Raw genomic sequence first — 17796 nt, 5'->3', positions numbered from 1 at the left:
TTGTTTTATTCGACAGAATAAAGTATTCTGTTATCTATTGTGTGTGTGTGTTTTACTGAGGATGGGCCTCTGTGAGATAAATCTCCTCTGTCAGTGTTATGATGTCTATGGGTGATAAGAACGTTCCAGATAACATGAGGTAATGTTTTTGTGCTATGAAGTACCAGGAACGAGATTAGAACCTCGTCTCAGGGACCAAACTGAACGATCATTTATAGCGAATGTTATCTGGCTATGGGATACTCCTTTCATTATAAAGTTTTCCGTTGTGGATTGTTCCTAAGATCTGTGGTTCGTCATGTAGGTTGAGAGGGGTGTATCTTGGCTATAAAAGATCTATGTATTTTTGTGTTGTCACTTTTCAATGGTTTCATCAGAAATGGTGAATCATTGAAAGTCATTGCTAATGCAAAGCTCTTATTAAAGATGTAGTTATAAGTATAACTCTGACTGGTGTGTGAAATTTGTTTCTCCTCATTTGGTAATGCAGAAATTAGCCACCACAACACATACAGCTATTCTGTGTTGAGCGGTTAACAAAGAAATAGGTCCTCCTATATGGTAAATTTAGAGTTATTAATGTAACTTTAGTTGTTCTACAGACGTTGGACTATATGTTTAGATTTTTAATACATTGTAAGGCTGTATGATGAGGTTCTAATGATGATTTGAAAGGCATGAGCTCTGCTTTGATGTAGTGTGTACAGTCTATGCAAAAAAAGTCACTGATATTCACAATTTGAAAAGCACTTGATAATGCCTAGAATTTCACGGTGGCATCCGCTTTGTGGCCTTAACGCACCCTTGCACCCTAAAAACAACAAAAAAGTATTTTTCGGCCAGTGGCCGTCGTGCCCTTCTTTGATTTGATTTTCAATTACATTGATGTCAGAGTGATTAGAGGGACAATAGAGTGCTGAGTACCAGGCAGTTAGCTAGTTTGGTAGGTTACTAATGACCATCAGAGCTTGGAAAAGCTTAGTTACCGTGACTAAAACGGTCACCTGGAATTTGACTGCCTTCATGACACGTGACCGCCGGTATGGCGGTCATACGGTCACCGTAACAACCCTAGTCATACCTGTGGTATATAGTCTGGTATACCACGGCTGTCAGCAAATCAGCATTCAGAGCTCAAGCCATCCAGGTTATAATGTAAATTCAATCATCATTCAGAAATCTGTGGATATAGTACTAAATTTGAAGAACTCGTAGCTGTCTAGCTGCAGTACAATTACACTATATATACACACACACACCAAAGTATGTGGACACCCCTTCAAATTAGTGGATAAGGTTATTTCAGCCACACCCGTTGTTGACAGGTGTAAAAAAAAAATCTAGCACACAGCCATGCAATCTCCATAGACAAACAGTGGCCGTAAAAGGGCTTTACTGAAGAGCTCAGTGACTTTCAACATGGCACCATCATAGGATGCCACCTTTCCAACAAGTCAGTTCAAATTTCTGCCCTGGTCAACTGTAAGTGCTGTTATTCTGAAGTGGAAACGTCTAGGAGCAACAACAGCTCAGCTGTGAAGTGGTAGGCCACAAGCTCCCAACAGGACCGCAGAAACCTGTAAAAATCTTCTGTCTTCGGTTGCAACACTCACTTGGAGCTAGGAACACCAGCATTTCCCCTACACCCGCTAAATATGTGTATGTGACCAATGAAATTTCAACTGTTCATCAGGAGCTTCATGAAATGGGTTTCCATGGCCGAGCAGCCGCACACAAGCCTAAGATCACCATGCGCTATGCCAAGCGTTGGCTCGAGTCATGAATCACGCTTCACCATCTAGCAGTCTGGACATATGGGTTTGGCAGATGCCAGAAAACAAAGAAAACAAAAATAGTTTAGAATATCATTGTTTGCTGTAGCGTTGAGATTTCCCCTCACTGGAACGAAGGGGCCTGAAACATGAAAAAACAGCCCCAGACCATTATGCAGGTAGCGTTCCAGGCATCCGCCAAACCCAGATTTGTACATCCTGACTGCCAGATGAAGCGTGATTCATCACTCCAGAGAACACATTTCCACCGCTCTAGTGTCCAATGGCGGTGAGCTTTACACCACTCCACCCAACGCTTGGCATTACGCATGGTGATCTTAGGCTTGCGTGCAGCTGCTCTGCCATGCAAACCCGTTTCAATGACGCTCCCAACGAACAGTTATTGTGCCGACATTTGCTTCCAGAGGCAGTTTGGAACTCCCTAGTCTGTTGCAACAGAGGACAGACAATTATTTACACGCTCCAGCCGTCCCGTTTTGTGATCGTGTGGTCTACAATGTCGCTCAGTCGTTGTTGCTCCCTAGAACTTTCCGCTTCACAACAGCACTTAGAGTTGCCCAGGTCAACTAACAGGGCAGAAGTTTTACTGACTGACTTGTAAAGGTGTCAGCCTACGACGGCACCATGTTAAAAGTCACCGAGCTCTTCAGTATGTTTTTTTTTTTGTAATTTATTTAACGAGGCAAGTCTTAAGAACAAGTTCTTATTTACAATGACGACCTACCGGGGAACAGTGGGTTAAACTGCCTTGTTCAGGGGCAGAACGACATTTTTTACCTTGTCAGTGTAGGATCCGTCCCTCTCTTCGCCCCAACCCGGGCTCGAACCAGGGACCCTCTGCACACATCAACAACTGACACCCCACGAAGCATCGTTACCCATCGCGCCACAAAAGCCGCGGCCCTTGCAACGCAAGGGGAAACCCTACTTCAAGTCTCAGAGTGAGTGACGTCACTGATTGAAACGCTATTAGCGCGCACCACCGCTAACTAACCAGCCATTTCACATCGGTTACATCAGCTCAGGGGATTCAATCCATTAACCTTTCAGTTACTGGCCTAACGCTCTTAACCACTAGGCTACTGCCAATGTTTGTCTATGGAGACTGCATGGCTGTGTGCTGGATTTCTACACCTGTCAGCAATGGATGTGGCTGAAACAGAAGGGGTGTCCACACACACACGTAGGATATTCAACATCCCTACACCTCAGTCCAAGTAAGTCAACACATTCAAAATGTTTTTACAAAAGACAAGTAACATTGGGTCAGGTTTTTATTTCAGCGTAACAACGGCAATGCAAACCAACCATGAGTTGACAGGGCCTGGCTAACACAGCAGCAATAACAGACATGAAGAAACCAAGGTCAGATACCAACAGGTCAGGAGAACACTATTATATAGCAGTTTAAATTCAGCTCTTTTGTAAGTCATTACAACTCTGGTCCGTCAAAATGTGAATTCCCTGCATCAGTGAAAAATAAAAGGCCATTACAAGCAAGTGGTTGGACACCATGCTGGCTCAATGAGAAACCAAGATGGCGGTGTGCCACGGAGAAACAGGAAGAGGTCAGTGATGTGACTGAACGAGCAAACAGGTGGTTTGGAACAATTACAATACATGGAATGTGGTTGGAATGGAAAGAGAAAATAAAGATGCTGGAATGAAGAGCGATACAGAATAATGGGTACGAAGGAATCTGACAAATACACAATTCATCTTCAATAGAAATGGTAGAATAAGGAGAAGGGAGGGTGGAGAAAGGTTCAGAACAGAGGTGTCATTTCACCCCAGACTGCAGAGAGAGGGAGGGGTGACGACAACAGGTCAGAGAGGGAGGGGGGGAGACGACAGGTCAGAGAGGGAGGGGGGGAGACGACAGGTCAGAGAGGGAGGGGGAGACGACAGGTCAGAGAGAAGAGTTGTGTATATCCCAAATGTCACCCTCTATAGTACACTACTTTAAACCAGGGCCATTAAGCCGTTTTCAGTTAGCGAAGGTCTGGCGCACGGCGTTAGCGATGTGTTTGGCGCTGATGCCGTACAGGTCCAGGAGCTCCTGAGGTTTTCCACTCCGGGGTATACGGTTCACCGCCAGGCGCGTCACCATGATACCAGGCTCCTCCCCCACCGCAGACAGCACCGCCTCCCCCAGACCACCTGGTGACAGAGGAAGAGGGGGTTAGACCACCCCCGAGGGCCGCCACGCCGTCCCACCCCCAGAGGGCCGCCACGCCGTCCCACCCCCAGAGGGCCGCCACGCCGAAGCACAAACAGTTAACAGACATGTCCTCACCCTCTCTGTAGTGATCCTCTACTGTGATGATTCTCCCGCCGGTGGCTCGGGCGCTCGATAGGATGGTGGCGGCATCCAGGGGCTTGATGGTGAACGGGTCAATCACACGGATGTTCACTCCTACACACACACAACTAATGAGCCGTAATTCTTCCTCATCAAAATAGCATTTGTTATTGTTTTACCACATTTAGTGAACTACTGGACATTCAGAAAGAGCTGATCCATCAGAAACTAGTTAGTGGAAGAAAACAAATAATATTCTGAATTTGGATTATATAAAAATAAATGAAGATACTGCATTGAGACACAAAAAAAAAAAAAATCAAGTTCTGAATTCATACAACAAGAACAATTACTTTGACTTGAATAATTATACAACATCAATCTCTGGCTGTTGGGACATTTAAGGAATAAAAACGTTAAGGTTAAATCCAGGCCACCAGGAGGCGCTCTTACCCTCGCTGGCCAGCTGGTCAGCGGCCGTCAGGGCTTCATGCAGAGTCACTCCAGCTCCAATCACCGTCACCTTGTCGCTGTCGGACTGACGCACCACCTTGGCCACGCCCACCTCGAACTTCTCGTCGGGGTCGTAGATCACCTTTAGTTCTGGTCTGGTGAGGCGGAGGAAACAGATTCCCTGGAACAGAAACATAAAAGGCTTAGTTCATACCGCTCGTCCCCCCGGGGTTCAGTCACACCGCCCCCCCTCCGGTTCAGTCACACCCCCGGGGTTCAGTCACACCGCCGTCCCCCCGGGGTTCAGTCACACCGCCGCCCCCGGGGTTCAGTCACACCGCCCGTCCCCCGGGGTTCAGTCACACCGCCCGCCCCCGGGGTTCAGTCACACCGCCCGCCCCCGGGGTTCAGTCACACCGCCCGCCCCCGGGGTTCAGTCACACCGCCCGTCCCCCCTGGGGTTCAGTCACACCGCCCGTCCCCCCTGGGGTTCAGTCACACCGCCCGTCCCCCCTGGGGTTCAGTCACACCGCCCGTCCCCCCCTGGGGTTCAGTCACACCGCCCGTCCCCCCCTGGGGTTCAGTCACACCGCCCGTCCCCCCCTGGGGTTCAGTCACACCGCCCACCCAACCCGTCCATCCCCCGGGGAAAACGAGGTTCTGACCTTGGTGTTAGCAGCCAGTTCCACAGACCTCTCGGTGGAGACGCCGTCACTGGGGTAGAACAGCGTGCATGTTGGGATAGCGCGGAACATGGCGATGTCTTCCAATGCCATCTGGGAGGGGCCATCCTCACCTGAGGGCCGGAAGTAATGTAACAGCAAACAGGAAGTAACGTAACAGGCATCAGTAAACATGAATATAAACTAAAATCACTTGCAGATGATCTGTTAAAAATTTTCAGAATACTCAAAAATGTACGTGGGAAAAATGAAATAATGGCAATAGGAATAAGTCCCTCTACTTTAAGTGGACCACAAAACACTAGTGATTAATTAATGACTAATAAATTCATTCCATTACCTAATATGAAAGCAGATTTAACATCCCATAAAATCTTAACAGGTAGAACAAACCCCTAGAATGACATGGCTCCCAAAGTTTTTGGTATTTATTTTCTTTAATACCAATTACATTAAAAAGTATATTAGTTTATAAACAGACTATATGGGCAAATAAAACTCTGAAGAAAGTCTGGCTTGACGCCTTCCTTACGCCCAGAGGGCGGCTTGACACAATTTGATTTTCAAAAGGCTCACCGTTTCGGTGGCAAAAGGTGAGGGAAGGCCCCGTCCGATCGTAGCTATGTTCATTCACCACAAAATGAAGCTTGCCTTGTTACATACAACAGGGTAGGGAACTGAATAATTTCCTGGAACTAGTGGAGAGAAGACATGCCCTGTAACCCCACTTTCAGAAGAGCTACCTCTAACTGAAGTCCCTCTTGCTCTCCCTGATCCACATTACACCGTCCAATTATGGATTCATTTATACACATTTTATTTTTCATGATCAAAAACGTCCACAAGAGCCGATGTCTGAGAATTATTCTCTACCGTAAGCAGACAAAAAACGTCGTTTTAGAGAATTTGGCAGTATGCCCAAGGGACAGGGAATTGGAGTGTGATTGGTTATTGAAAGAAGGAGTTTGATTGGGAGGGAAGGGGGGAATTCTTTAAAAAAAAAAAAAAAAAAAAAGTATATAAAAAAATTATAATAATAAAACTAAAATAAAATGCAAAAAAGTACCGAACGAAAGAGAAAAAAATAAATAGGTGAGATTAGACAGTAGTACTGACCAATAGAGACTCCACAGTGTGACCCTGCCAGGTTGATGTTAGACTCGGAGACGGCAGCCATTCTGATATGGTCGTAAGCCCGGGACAGGAAGGCAGCGAAGGTGCTGGCGAACGCCACCGTGCGGTCCCGTGTGGCACAGCCGATCGCCACGCTCACCTACAGAGAAAATATATATTTCATGAAAAAAAGGGATCATTTAATAAAAAAAATTTAAAAATTGCATTGTAATTCCAGAAAAGGTCAATATATCTGGCACTAATAGTGGAAGGATAAATGTTTAACAGTATTACTTGGACAGATTACCAGGATGAGGACAGCGCTGACCAGCTGGCAGGTGTCTTGACATTTTCAACATCTCCTTGACTCAGCCTACAATACCGACATGTTTCAACAGTCTAAAGGACTTTGGCACCGTAGCCCTCACATCTGTAAACCATGAAACCCTTTGAAAGGCCGGTCATGGCTCACGTCAACCCCCCCCCCCCCATCACCCCAAACCCACTCCAATTCGTCCCAACAGAAGACAATCTTCCCCCTCAAGAGGCCGTAAATATTTGTTATGGGCCCTCAGATCGTCAATAAGTTCTACAGCTACACCATTGAGAGCATCTTGACTGGCTGCATCACTGCTTGGCTGAGCTCCCTGCCAATCAGGACCTCTATACCAGGCTATGTTAAAGGAAGGCCCCCCCCAAAAAATCTATATTTTTATTAAATTTAACTAAGTCAGTTAAGAACAAATTCTTATTAACAATGACGGCCTACCCCGGACGACGCTGGGCCAATTGTGAGTCGTCCTATGGGACTCCAGGTTCACGCCTGGTTGTGATACAGCCTGGAATCGAACCAGGGTCTGTAGTGACGCCTCTAGCAGAGATGCAGTGCCTTAGACCGCTGCGCCACTCGACGTTACAGCCCTGTTATTTTCTACATACTCCCTGTATGCATGCATGCATGTATGTATGTATACAGCCCTGTCATTTTCATACTCCCTGTATACAACCCTGTCATTTTCATACTCCCTGTATACAGCCCTGTCATTTTCATACTCCCTGTATACAGCCCTGTCATTTTCATACTCCCTGTATACAGCCATGTTATTTTCTACTTCCTGTATATAGCCATGTTATTTTCACACTTCCTGTATACAGCCATGTTATTTTCTACTCGTTATCCACTGTATTCATTTCTTGTCACACTAATATTATATATATAAAATAATGGGTCCTTTTCCAACAATGCAGAGTTAGTCGACACCGGTGGTCTACGAAGAACGTGCCAAGTAAAACGTGATCATTCTGCCAGCAGTACCAATATTATGTGGCCTTAAGATCCAATCAGGACATGTGGGTACTTTTGAGAAGGCCTTTGGGGTATGCAAGTCCAGTTTAGTAGTCAGAGCCTCTCCTCACCATATTTTGTTCAGCGATGAAGCACTCCACGAAGCGTTCAGGGAAGGCCTTGTGAAACATCTCAGAGAAGGTAGAGTTCTTCATGTCAGCGTCCAGAGCCACCACTCTCTGACTGGACTGACCCAGTTTAGCCAGGGCCACGCCATACGCCTTACGAGTAGCCACCTAGGGGGAGAGAGAGAGGAGAGAATGGAAGACAGGAAGTGTTACCCAGGAGCCTACAGCTAAAGTTAAACATGTGGACATGAGTCAGAGGGGGGGGGCGTGTCCCTGATATTGTAGGCAGGCGATAGGTCTGCACTGCGTGTAACTTGTCTCCAGTCTTCTAGTAAGAAGGGCTAGGCAGGGTGAAAGGTCAGCGGTGTGTGTACCTTGTCTCCTATCTTGTAATTGGGAGGGCTAGGCAGGGTGATAGGTGAAAGGTCAGCGGGGGCGGTATCTTCGTTGGGTAGCTCGGGGCAGATGGTCTTGTTGGGGTTCTGAATCTGAGCCTCCAAGTCTTTAATGAGCACCTCGGCCCGGTCCTTAGGCATGGGCTTCCCATGCCAGTTATCCATGTTCTCTATGCCTGGAGGAGGGAGATGGGGCAACAGGTCATTTACCGCATCAGGGAAACTTATATTATCTAGAGGTCATTAGACTCTGTTATATTATCCAACTACATTATCTAGAGATCATTAGACTCTGTTAGATAATATAACAGAATCTAATGATCTATAGATAATGTAGTTAGTTTGTTATATTATCTAACAAACTAACTACATTATCTAGATATTAGATTCTGTTAAATTATCTAACAAACTACATTATCTAGAGGTAATTAGATTCTGTTGCAGCCAGAGCCTTCAGTCTTTAAATACAACCTGTGATGGTACGTGTGAAAGTGTTAACTTCTTTGGGAAAGGGGGGCAGTATTGAGTAGCTTGGATGACTGACGTGCCCAAAGTAAACTGCCTGCTACTCAGGCCCAGAATATGCATATAATTAGTATATTTGGATAGAAAACACTGAAGTTTCTAAAACTGTTCGTATGATGTCTGAGTATAACAGAACTCATATGGCAGGCAAAAACCTGAGAAAATTCCAACCAGGAAGTGGGAAATCTGAGGTTTGTAGTTTTTCAAGTGATTGCCTCTCCAATATACAGTGTCTGTGGGGTCATATTGCACTTCCTAAGGCTTCCACTAGATGCCAACAGTCTTTAAAACATTGTTTCAGGCTTCTACTGTGAATAGGGAGAGAATAAGAGCTATTGGAATCAGGTGTCTGGAAAATTGGCATGAGCTCAGTCATGCGCGCGGCCGTGAGACCGAGCTGAGTTCCTTTTCATTTCTGAAGACAAAGGAATTGTCCGGTTGGAATATTATTGAAGATTTATGATAAAAACATCCTAAAGATTGATTGTATACATCGTTTGACATGTTTCTACGAACTGTAATGGAACTATTTTGACTTTGTCTGGACTAAACGCACGCGCTTTGTGAATTTGGCATGCTGGACTAAACGCGAACAAAATGGAGGTATTTGGACATAAAGATGAACTTTATCGAACAAAAACAAACATTTATTGTGGAACTGGGATTCCTGGGAGTGCATTCCGATGAAGATCAGAGGTAAGTGAATATTTATAACGCTATTTCTGACTCCACAACATGGCGGGTATCTGTATGGCTTGTTTTGGTGTCTGAGCGCTGTACTTAGATTATCGCATGGTGTGCTTTCGCCGTAAAGCTTTTTTGAAATCTGACAGTGGTTGCATTAAGGAGAAGTGCATCTTTAATTCTATGTAAAACACTTGTATCTTATATCAACGTTTATGATGAGTATTTCTGTAAATTGATCTGACTCCCTGCAAAATTACATTTACATTTTAGTAATTTAGCAGACGCTTTTATCCAGAGCGACTTACAGTAGTGAATGCATATATTTCATACCTTTTTTTTTGTACTGGCCCCCCGTGGGAATTGAACCCACAACCCTGGCGTTGCAAACACCATGCTCTACCAACTGAGCCACAGGGAAGACCAAAATCACTGGATGTTTTGTAGGCAAAACATTACTGAACATAACGCGCTAATGTAAACAGACTTTTGGGTATAAATATGAACTTTATCGAACAAAACATGTATTGTGTAACATGAAGTCCTATGAGTGCCATCTGATGAAGATCAAAGGTTAGTGATTAATTTTCTCTCTATTTCTGCTTTTTGTGACTCCTCTCTTTGGCTGGAAAATGGCTGTATGTTTTTCGCAAGGTGTGCTTTCTCCGTAAAGCCTTTTTGAAAATCGGACACTGTGGTTGGATTAATGAGAGGTACATCTTTAAAATGGTGTATAATACTTGTATGTTTGAGGAATTTTAATTATGAGATTTTTGTTGTTTTGAATTTGGCGCCCTGCTATTTCACTGGCTGACACTAACGTCCCACATATCCCAGAGAGGTTAAATACAACCTGTGGTGGTACGTGTGAAAGGGTTAAATACAGCCTGTGGAATTGCAGTACTGGGTGTATTCATTAGTGCACAACGTTGCAAAAACATTCAAATTAAAACTAGCATTTCTTATTGAACAAATTCAGATTAGTCCCTTTTGGGTTTTGGCCCGTTTACTTCTGTTTAGTTCCTGGTTACTACACCCCTCCCATCTCCATCTACCTTTGAGTCCTCTACCCTTGAAGGTCTTGGCAATGATCATAGTGGGTTTTCCCTTCACCTGCTGGGCCTGCCACAACGCTTTACACAGCTCCTCAACGTCATGACCATCCACTACATACGTGTTCCACCTAGATATGGAGAAAGACCGGGTTAAAACACAAAACAGCGTGACCCCTGGTAGAAAAGAGAAAAAAAAAGGACAGTAGGAGGAGAGTTGGGATGAGACCCCGATTAGACCACAGATGTGAGGAAGAGCGGAAGGTACTGACCCGAACGCTTCGCAGCGTTTGCGGTACACGTCCATGTCGTGTTTGAGAGGAGCAGCTTCACTCTGTCCCAGACGGTTAGCGTCGATAATAGCAACCAGGTTATCCAGGTTGTAGTGGGAACCAAACGCCATGGCCTCCCAGACAGCCCCCTCGGAACACTCCCCGTCACCCAGCATGCAGTACAGACGGTAACTAGGGACACATTACAATAGTTACATTTTCATTTAAAAAAATTAATAAAAAGATACAATGTAACTTTGGGTGCTCTAACCAAATTCACAGACAGCTCTATAACACATTTCCATCTCATTGAACACAAGATGTTACAGCCAGAGCCACTGCAGTCGCAGCCAGAGTGAGAGACCGTACTGAGAGACTAAGCTTTCATTGTGTTAAAGCAACCAACAAGTGCTCCAAAGCCTTCCAGTACATATCGCTGAACACAAGGCAGTGTTAAACTGTCAACACCTGTCTGAGTGACCTTTGACCTTCCTAGAACATCACTGCTGGGTGAGAGGTACTTTGTGGGATAGCGTCACAGCTTCGGAGGATGTGTGTGTGTGTGTACCTGGACTTGTCGAAGTGTTTCCCGGTGTAAGCCATCCCGCAGGCGGCCCCCAGCCCCTGTCCCAGAGACCCCGTTGCCACGTCAACAAACTCCAGTTTCTGTAGAACAGTTGGAGTTAGTCAAACCTGAGCCGGGTCACGTTCATTAGGGCATGCAACTGAAAACGCTTCAAAATATTGTTTCTTAGTGACAAGTCCAGGTTTGTCCCTCCCCCGTTTCAGTCAGTTTTCTGTTTTGAGCCTAATGAACAACTCTTCAATGGGGTTAAAGGTTAGATACAGTTGTGGGGGTCAGGGGTTACAGGTTGCTTACAGTTGTGGGGTCAGGGGTTACAGGTTGCTCACAGTTGTGGGGGTCAGGGGTTACAGGTTGCTCACAGTTGTGGGGGTCAGGGGTTACTTACAGGTGTGGGGTGACCCTCCAGGTCAGAGTCTATCTTCCTAAGGTTAATCAGGTCAGCCTCCTTCACAAAGCCCGCCTCTGCCCAGGCAGCGTACAGGATTGGTGCAGCATGACCCTGGAGGAAAACAGCCAATCAGAGAACAGTACAAGACTCAGAGAGTGCTTGGGAAATGTAGTGCAATTTGAAAGAACAGACAGGTGAGCAGTGTGGACAGCGAGCAGGTGTGTAGAACATACGGCTGCCCAACAAAACAATCTCTTGGGTCGACTGATAGTCTGTTCTATTGACCAAATGATTTAAATCATTTTTACATATAAAAAAATAAAGAGTTTACGCCTTTCCTAGAGCATAGCAAAGACTAAAAAGAACAGAATGGGAAACTTTATTAAACTCAAACAAGTAGGATCTGTCATATTTCAACAGAGATGATTTATAAAGCCAGGCACATTTAACAGACTATTGATTATAGACCTAATTAACTTGTGGTATCCTCTCAATTTTCTTAAGACAACTAAGGCAAGGGCTGTTCTTGTCCCACTGTAGCTCAGTTGGTAGAGCATGGCGCTTGCAACGCCAGGGTTGTGGGTTCGATACCCACGGGGGGGCCAGTATGTAAAAAAATGTATGCACTCTACTGTAAGTCGCTCTGGATAAGAGCGTCTGCTAAAATGACTAAAATGTCCTAACTCCGCCGCATTGTTCTCAACACCAATACGCTGGTTAACTTTGCTATTATGCACATAGCAACATGGCCAGGGGAAAAGGGCAGTAATTCAGCAGCGAACAGATGGGGGTCAGTCCTAGTAGAGGGTGTGAATGCAGACTCACCTTGGAAAGTACGAAGCGGTCGTTACATTGGTTGCGTGGGTCAGAGGCTTTGTAACGCATCGTATGGAAGAACAACACGGACATGAGCTCTGCTGCACTGCAACATGTGGTGGGATGACTGGAAACAGGGTGAGATCGAGAGATCGAGAGAGAGACGGGCCCGGCAGAGCGAGAGAGAAGGGACGGGGGGAGAGAGAGAGAAGGGACGGGCATTGAGAGCAGGTTGTCAGTAACAGTTGCCTTTAAGCAGCTGTTAATTTGTGAATCCACTCACATGCATGTCACACAGCATTCTGAGGATCTGTATTAAAAATGTTCACCTGACAGTTACACAAAAACGAAACCATTAAAAAAAAGACAGTTCATAAAGGAAATCATTCAATTGAAAATTTATTAGGCCTTAAATCTATGGATTTCAAAGTGAGGGGGAATAACATTGACATCTCCGTCGACATTGAGTTGATCAGGCTGTTGACTGTGGAATGTTATCCCACTCCTCTTCAACGGATATGCAAAGGTGCTGATATTTGTTAAACCATCTGGAATATTCCCCCAGGTTGAGCCAATTAGTTGTTTCATGCAAGGAATCATGTTCTACTTCAAAAACACACAATCCACGGTCTGCTGTTGTGCGGTCGCCAGTCTGTTGTCCGTTTTGTATTACTCTCTCCACTGGCTTCCAGTTGAAGCTCGCATCCGCTACAAGACCATGGTGCTTGCCTACGGAGCTGTGAGGGGAACGGCACCTCCGTACATTCAGGCTCTAATCAGGCCCTACACCCAAACAAGGGCACTGCGTTCATCCACCTCTGGCCTGCTGGCCCCCCTACCTCTGAGGAAGCACAGTTCCCGCTCAGCCCAGTCAAAACTGTTCGCTGCTCTGGCACCCCAATGGTGGAACAAGCTCCCTCACGACGCCAGGACAGCGGAGTCAATCACCACCTTCCGTAGACACCTGAAACCCCACCTCTTTAAGGAATACCTGGGATAGGATGAAGTAATCCTTTTAACCCCCCCACCCCATAAAATATTTAGATGCACTATTGTAAAGTGGTTGTTCCACTGGATATCATAAGGTGAATGCACCAATTTGTAAGTCGCTCTGGATAAGAGCATCTGCTAAATTACTTAAATGTAAATATACCAGCCCTGTCCCCATAGGAGGCCTTGTCTGATGCCAGGAGATCACTGTAAATAAGAAGGTTTGTAATTGACTAGCCTGGTTAATTTCTCTAGGGTAGGGGGCACTATTTTCACCTCCAGATGAAAAGCGTGCCGAAAGTAAACTGCCTGCTACTCAGGCCCAGAAGCTAGGATATGCATATAATTGGTAGATTTGGATCGAAAACTCTAAAGTTTCCAAAACTGTTAAAATAATGTCTGTGAGTATAACAGAACTGATTTGGCAGGCAAAAACCTGAGAAAAAGACATCCAGGAAGTGGGATTTTTGTTTTGTTTTGTAGTTTTCTATTGACTGCCTTTACAGTATCCATTGACTTAGGACTCAAATTGCACTTCCTATGGCTTCCACTAGATGTCAACAGTCTTTAGAAATTGTTTCAGGCTTGTTTTCTGAAAAATGAGGGAGTAAGACCAGTCTGAATGACTGGACCCTGCAGTGTCAGAGCTTTTTCATGCGCGCGACCGAGAGTGCGCCTTTGTTTACCTTTTATATCGACGACGTTATTGTCCGGTTGAAATATTGATTATTTAGGCTAAAAAACAACCTTAGGATTGATTAGAAACATCGTTTGACATGTTTCTACGAACTTTACGGATACTATTTGGATTTTTCGTCTGCCTGTTGTGACTGCGTTTGAGAGGATTACTGAAGAAAACGAACAAAAACTGAGGTTTTTGGATATAAAGAGAAACTTTCAAACAAAATTAACATTTGAGTAAATGAATGTCTGAGTGCAACCATATGAAGATCAAAGGTAAGTGATTAATTTTCTCTATTTCTGACTTTTGTTACTCCTCTACTTGGCTGGTTACTGTATGTAATGTTGTGTGTGCTGGGCGCTGTCCTCAGATAATCACATGGTTTGCTTTCACCATGAAGCCTTTTTGAAATCTGACACCGTGGTTGGATTAACAAGAAGTCAATCTTTAAATCCATGTATAACACTTGTATGTTTCATTAATTTTTATAATGAGTATTTGTTTTTTGAATTTGGTGCTCTGCAATTTCACTGGATGTTGGCCAGGTGGGACAGTAGCAGACCCTAGTGAGGTTAAATAAAATAGGACTCTGGTCAAAAGTGCACTATATAGGGAGGGAATAGTGTGTCATTTGGAACAAACAGGTAGTAGTTATCGTATGCAAAAAAAACACGCCGTGTCGTCAGAACCACACCGTGTCAACATTAAAGCTACGACAGCATGCTATTCAACCATTTACCTCCAAGCAGATCTTCCAGTGACTGAAACCTGCTGAAATTGACAAGTTTAGACAAAGTACACATGTATTATCACCCGTTTAAAAAAAAAAAAAAATTTTAAAACTGATTGAGTATTTAGGTAGGTCTAAAGCAGTTTAGATTTTCAGCTCACAAAAATCCAAGTGCCGTAGAAAGTATCAAGTTTCCAGCCACCATGATCCTACAGTATGAGAATGGGTTAGGTTATGGCCAGGCCTGAAATACTCCTGTTTGTTTTGATAGACTGAAATAAACCAGATCAACCACTCTACCAAGTAAGGCTATTAGTTTCCCCTGTGAGCAACTGACTGAAAACCAGGAAGTTATCAATAACCAGTAGGTCACCATGCTTCAAACTTGTTCCCTTTCCTGGACAGTGTATTAGGCTTGGGCGATACACTGGGATATTTAAACATTTGTTTTAGTGAACCTTTCTTTAACTAAGCATACCGACGGTATGATTTAATGTCTTTTGTATAATAATAAATATATTTTTTGCAGGTGCTATGCGACTGTTAACTCTCTAAGATGTGTCATATAAATTATATCCAGCTCTGGGCTCCAGCTAAGCATTTGGTTTGTTAACTTGCTCGCTAAGTGGCTAAATCAAGCTTCTTGGATACAACAAAGACACATCAAGCCTCTCCTGTATCAAGACGCAAGTTGCCTCTCTTTTTTTAAAGAAAGGAGCACCCCATGTGTACACGGCATGAATTCATGACAGTAAGGAGGAAGTTCGACAAGGAAATAGTCTTGTCTTATAAACTCAGTCGCCAAGTATGCCTTCTTTATGGTTCCTCCAACTGTTAGCCCATGGGTGATTTGGCTGCCACAACTTGAACAAACAAAAAAAGTGCCCAAAAGTTGAGCACTACCCACATAGGGAATAGGGTGCAGTTTGGTACACCAAGCCCAACCACATTAGTATAGTGACCCTTTCTTCTCCAGCCCACAGACACTTTCCCAAAGGTCATGTTGAGAAAGAACTGCTTCTATGGTGTAGCAATAATGCTCAGAAAGGAAAACAAAAAAGGGTTATTTTGATTTGGCTGAAATATTGCCACGTTTTGCAATAACACAATAAGTTATGCAATGAGAGGCCCCCTTCTGCCCAGTCTTCATTTAGGTCAATGTCCCTATTGTACTGCAGGTTAAAACTACAGCAGCAGAGCTAGTCCATGACTAAGCACATTTAACGTTGGAAGCGAGTTTGTACGAGTCAAAGGGCATTTCTAAACCCACACCCTTATCTGTCCCTCAACGTGTTACCAGGAGGCCATCTGTCCCTCAACGTGTTACCAGGAGGCCATCTGTCATTCAACGTGTTACCAGGAGGCCATCTGTCATTCAACGTGTTACCAGGAGGCCATCTGTCATTCAACATGCTACCAGGAGGTAATCTGAACGTGGGTCTGCAGCTTTAAATCAGAGACTGAACTCAACCACATGTCTCTCCGTGACTTGTATTAACGGTGCTAAAATTAATATATATATATAAGCCCTAGCCATAACTAAAATACAAACAATAACTAAATATTCAACACGGGTATGATGCCAGTTATAATTAATCTAGATTAAAGTTGATTAAAATGATCGCGTGAATCCACATTTACGGTCATTAAAACGACGTCCTTTTTGTATTTATTACTCTCTGACGCAGATTTATAGCTAACAAATGTTAGCTCCTTTAGCTAGCTAGCTACCGTAGTACACCCCACGTCAAATAAAAATACACTTCACTAATAAATAAATAAAACATTTACACCTGAAGGAAACCGCTTTATTTATCTAGTTAAAAAACGACAACCGCCTGCTTGGAAATACTAATCCACACGTGTAGCACATCCACGCAGGTCTAAATCTAGTTAAACTAAACTACATTAATCAACATTCAAACCTTATTTCTCATCACTTTTTTACAGAAATAAAATAAATATAATACGTACCCAGAGTTGGAGGCGCATGTTGCTTTGACCGAGTTGATCCGTAACTTGTTAGCAATGTCTTTCAGGCCCTGCAGCGTCTTCTCGTCCGGTTTGTGGTAGTTAGCCATGCTGGAGATACGGTACCGGACACCGGGTCGGTAAATAACTAGCACGGATATTCTCCCCGGGGTGTCGGTCGAAGTTAACAAAATTGATTAATCGGTGTATCAACCGTGCGAGTTAGCAGGGGACTGAATGAACGGTGTAAAACGAAGAGAGGAACCGGAGGAGAGGTAACCGGAAGAGAGGAGCTGTAACCGAAGAGAAGAACCGGAAGAGAGAGGCGTCTTTATCTGCACCCTCCGCGGACACGCCCAATGGAGTCACTCATTGGAGGAAAGCAGGTCGCGCAACTTGTGGAGGTATTCGTTTAGCCAGACACGGGTTTCAACCTGAGAGACTAGGCCAGAGACGGGTTGCAACCTGAGAGAGACTAGGCCAGACACGGGTTGCAACCTGAGAGAGACACTTGGCCAGACACGGGTTGCAACCTGAGAGAGACACTAGGCCAGACACGGGTTGCAACCTGAGAGAGACACTAGGCCAGACACGGGTTGCAACCTGAGAGAGACTAGGCCAGAGACTAGGCCAGACACGGGTTGCAACCTGAGAGAGACTAGGCCAGACACGGGTTGCAACCTGAGAGAGACTAGGCCAGACACGGGTTGCAACCTGAGAGAGACTGGGCCAGAGACTAGGCCAGAGACTAGGCCAACTCTAAACCAGTGTTTCCCCAAACTCGGTCCTCGGGAGTGGTGCACGTTTTGGTTTTTGCCCTAACACTACATAGCTGATTCAAATAATCAAAGCTTGATGATTCATTTATTATTTGTGTAGTGCTAGGTCAAAAACTAAAACGTGCATCCCTTGGGGTCCAGAGGACCGAGTTTGGGAAACCCTGCTCTT

The 17796-nt window shown here is 44.7% G+C and overlaps 1 protein-coding gene across 1 annotated transcript; it reads right to left on the bottom strand.

Annotated features, from left to right (window-relative positions):
- Positions 1-3054: 3054 nt before the first annotated feature.
- tkt (transketolase) lies at positions 3055-17137 on the bottom strand. Its single transcript, NM_001140534.1, is given in 13 exon segments — positions 3055-3953; positions 4090-4209; positions 4549-4729; positions 5214-5344; positions 6348-6504; positions 7761-7925; positions 8132-8328; positions 10417-10544; positions 10686-10877; positions 11254-11351; positions 11657-11770; positions 12485-12602; positions 16852-17137. Coding segments are annotated over 13 exon segments (1881 nt in total). The 5' UTR covers positions 16959-17137; the 3' UTR covers positions 3055-3780.
- Positions 17138-17796: the final 659 nt, after the last annotated feature.

The sequence above is a fragment of the Salmo salar genome, chromosome ssa13, assembly GCF_905237065.1.
Source record: "Salmo salar chromosome ssa13, Ssal_v3.1, whole genome shotgun sequence".
Classification (NCBI taxonomy): Eukaryota; Metazoa; Chordata; class Actinopteri; order Salmoniformes; family Salmonidae; genus Salmo; species Salmo salar.
The sequence above is the reverse complement of the archived record's forward strand: the minus strand, read 5'-3'. Positions and strand labels throughout refer to the sequence as shown.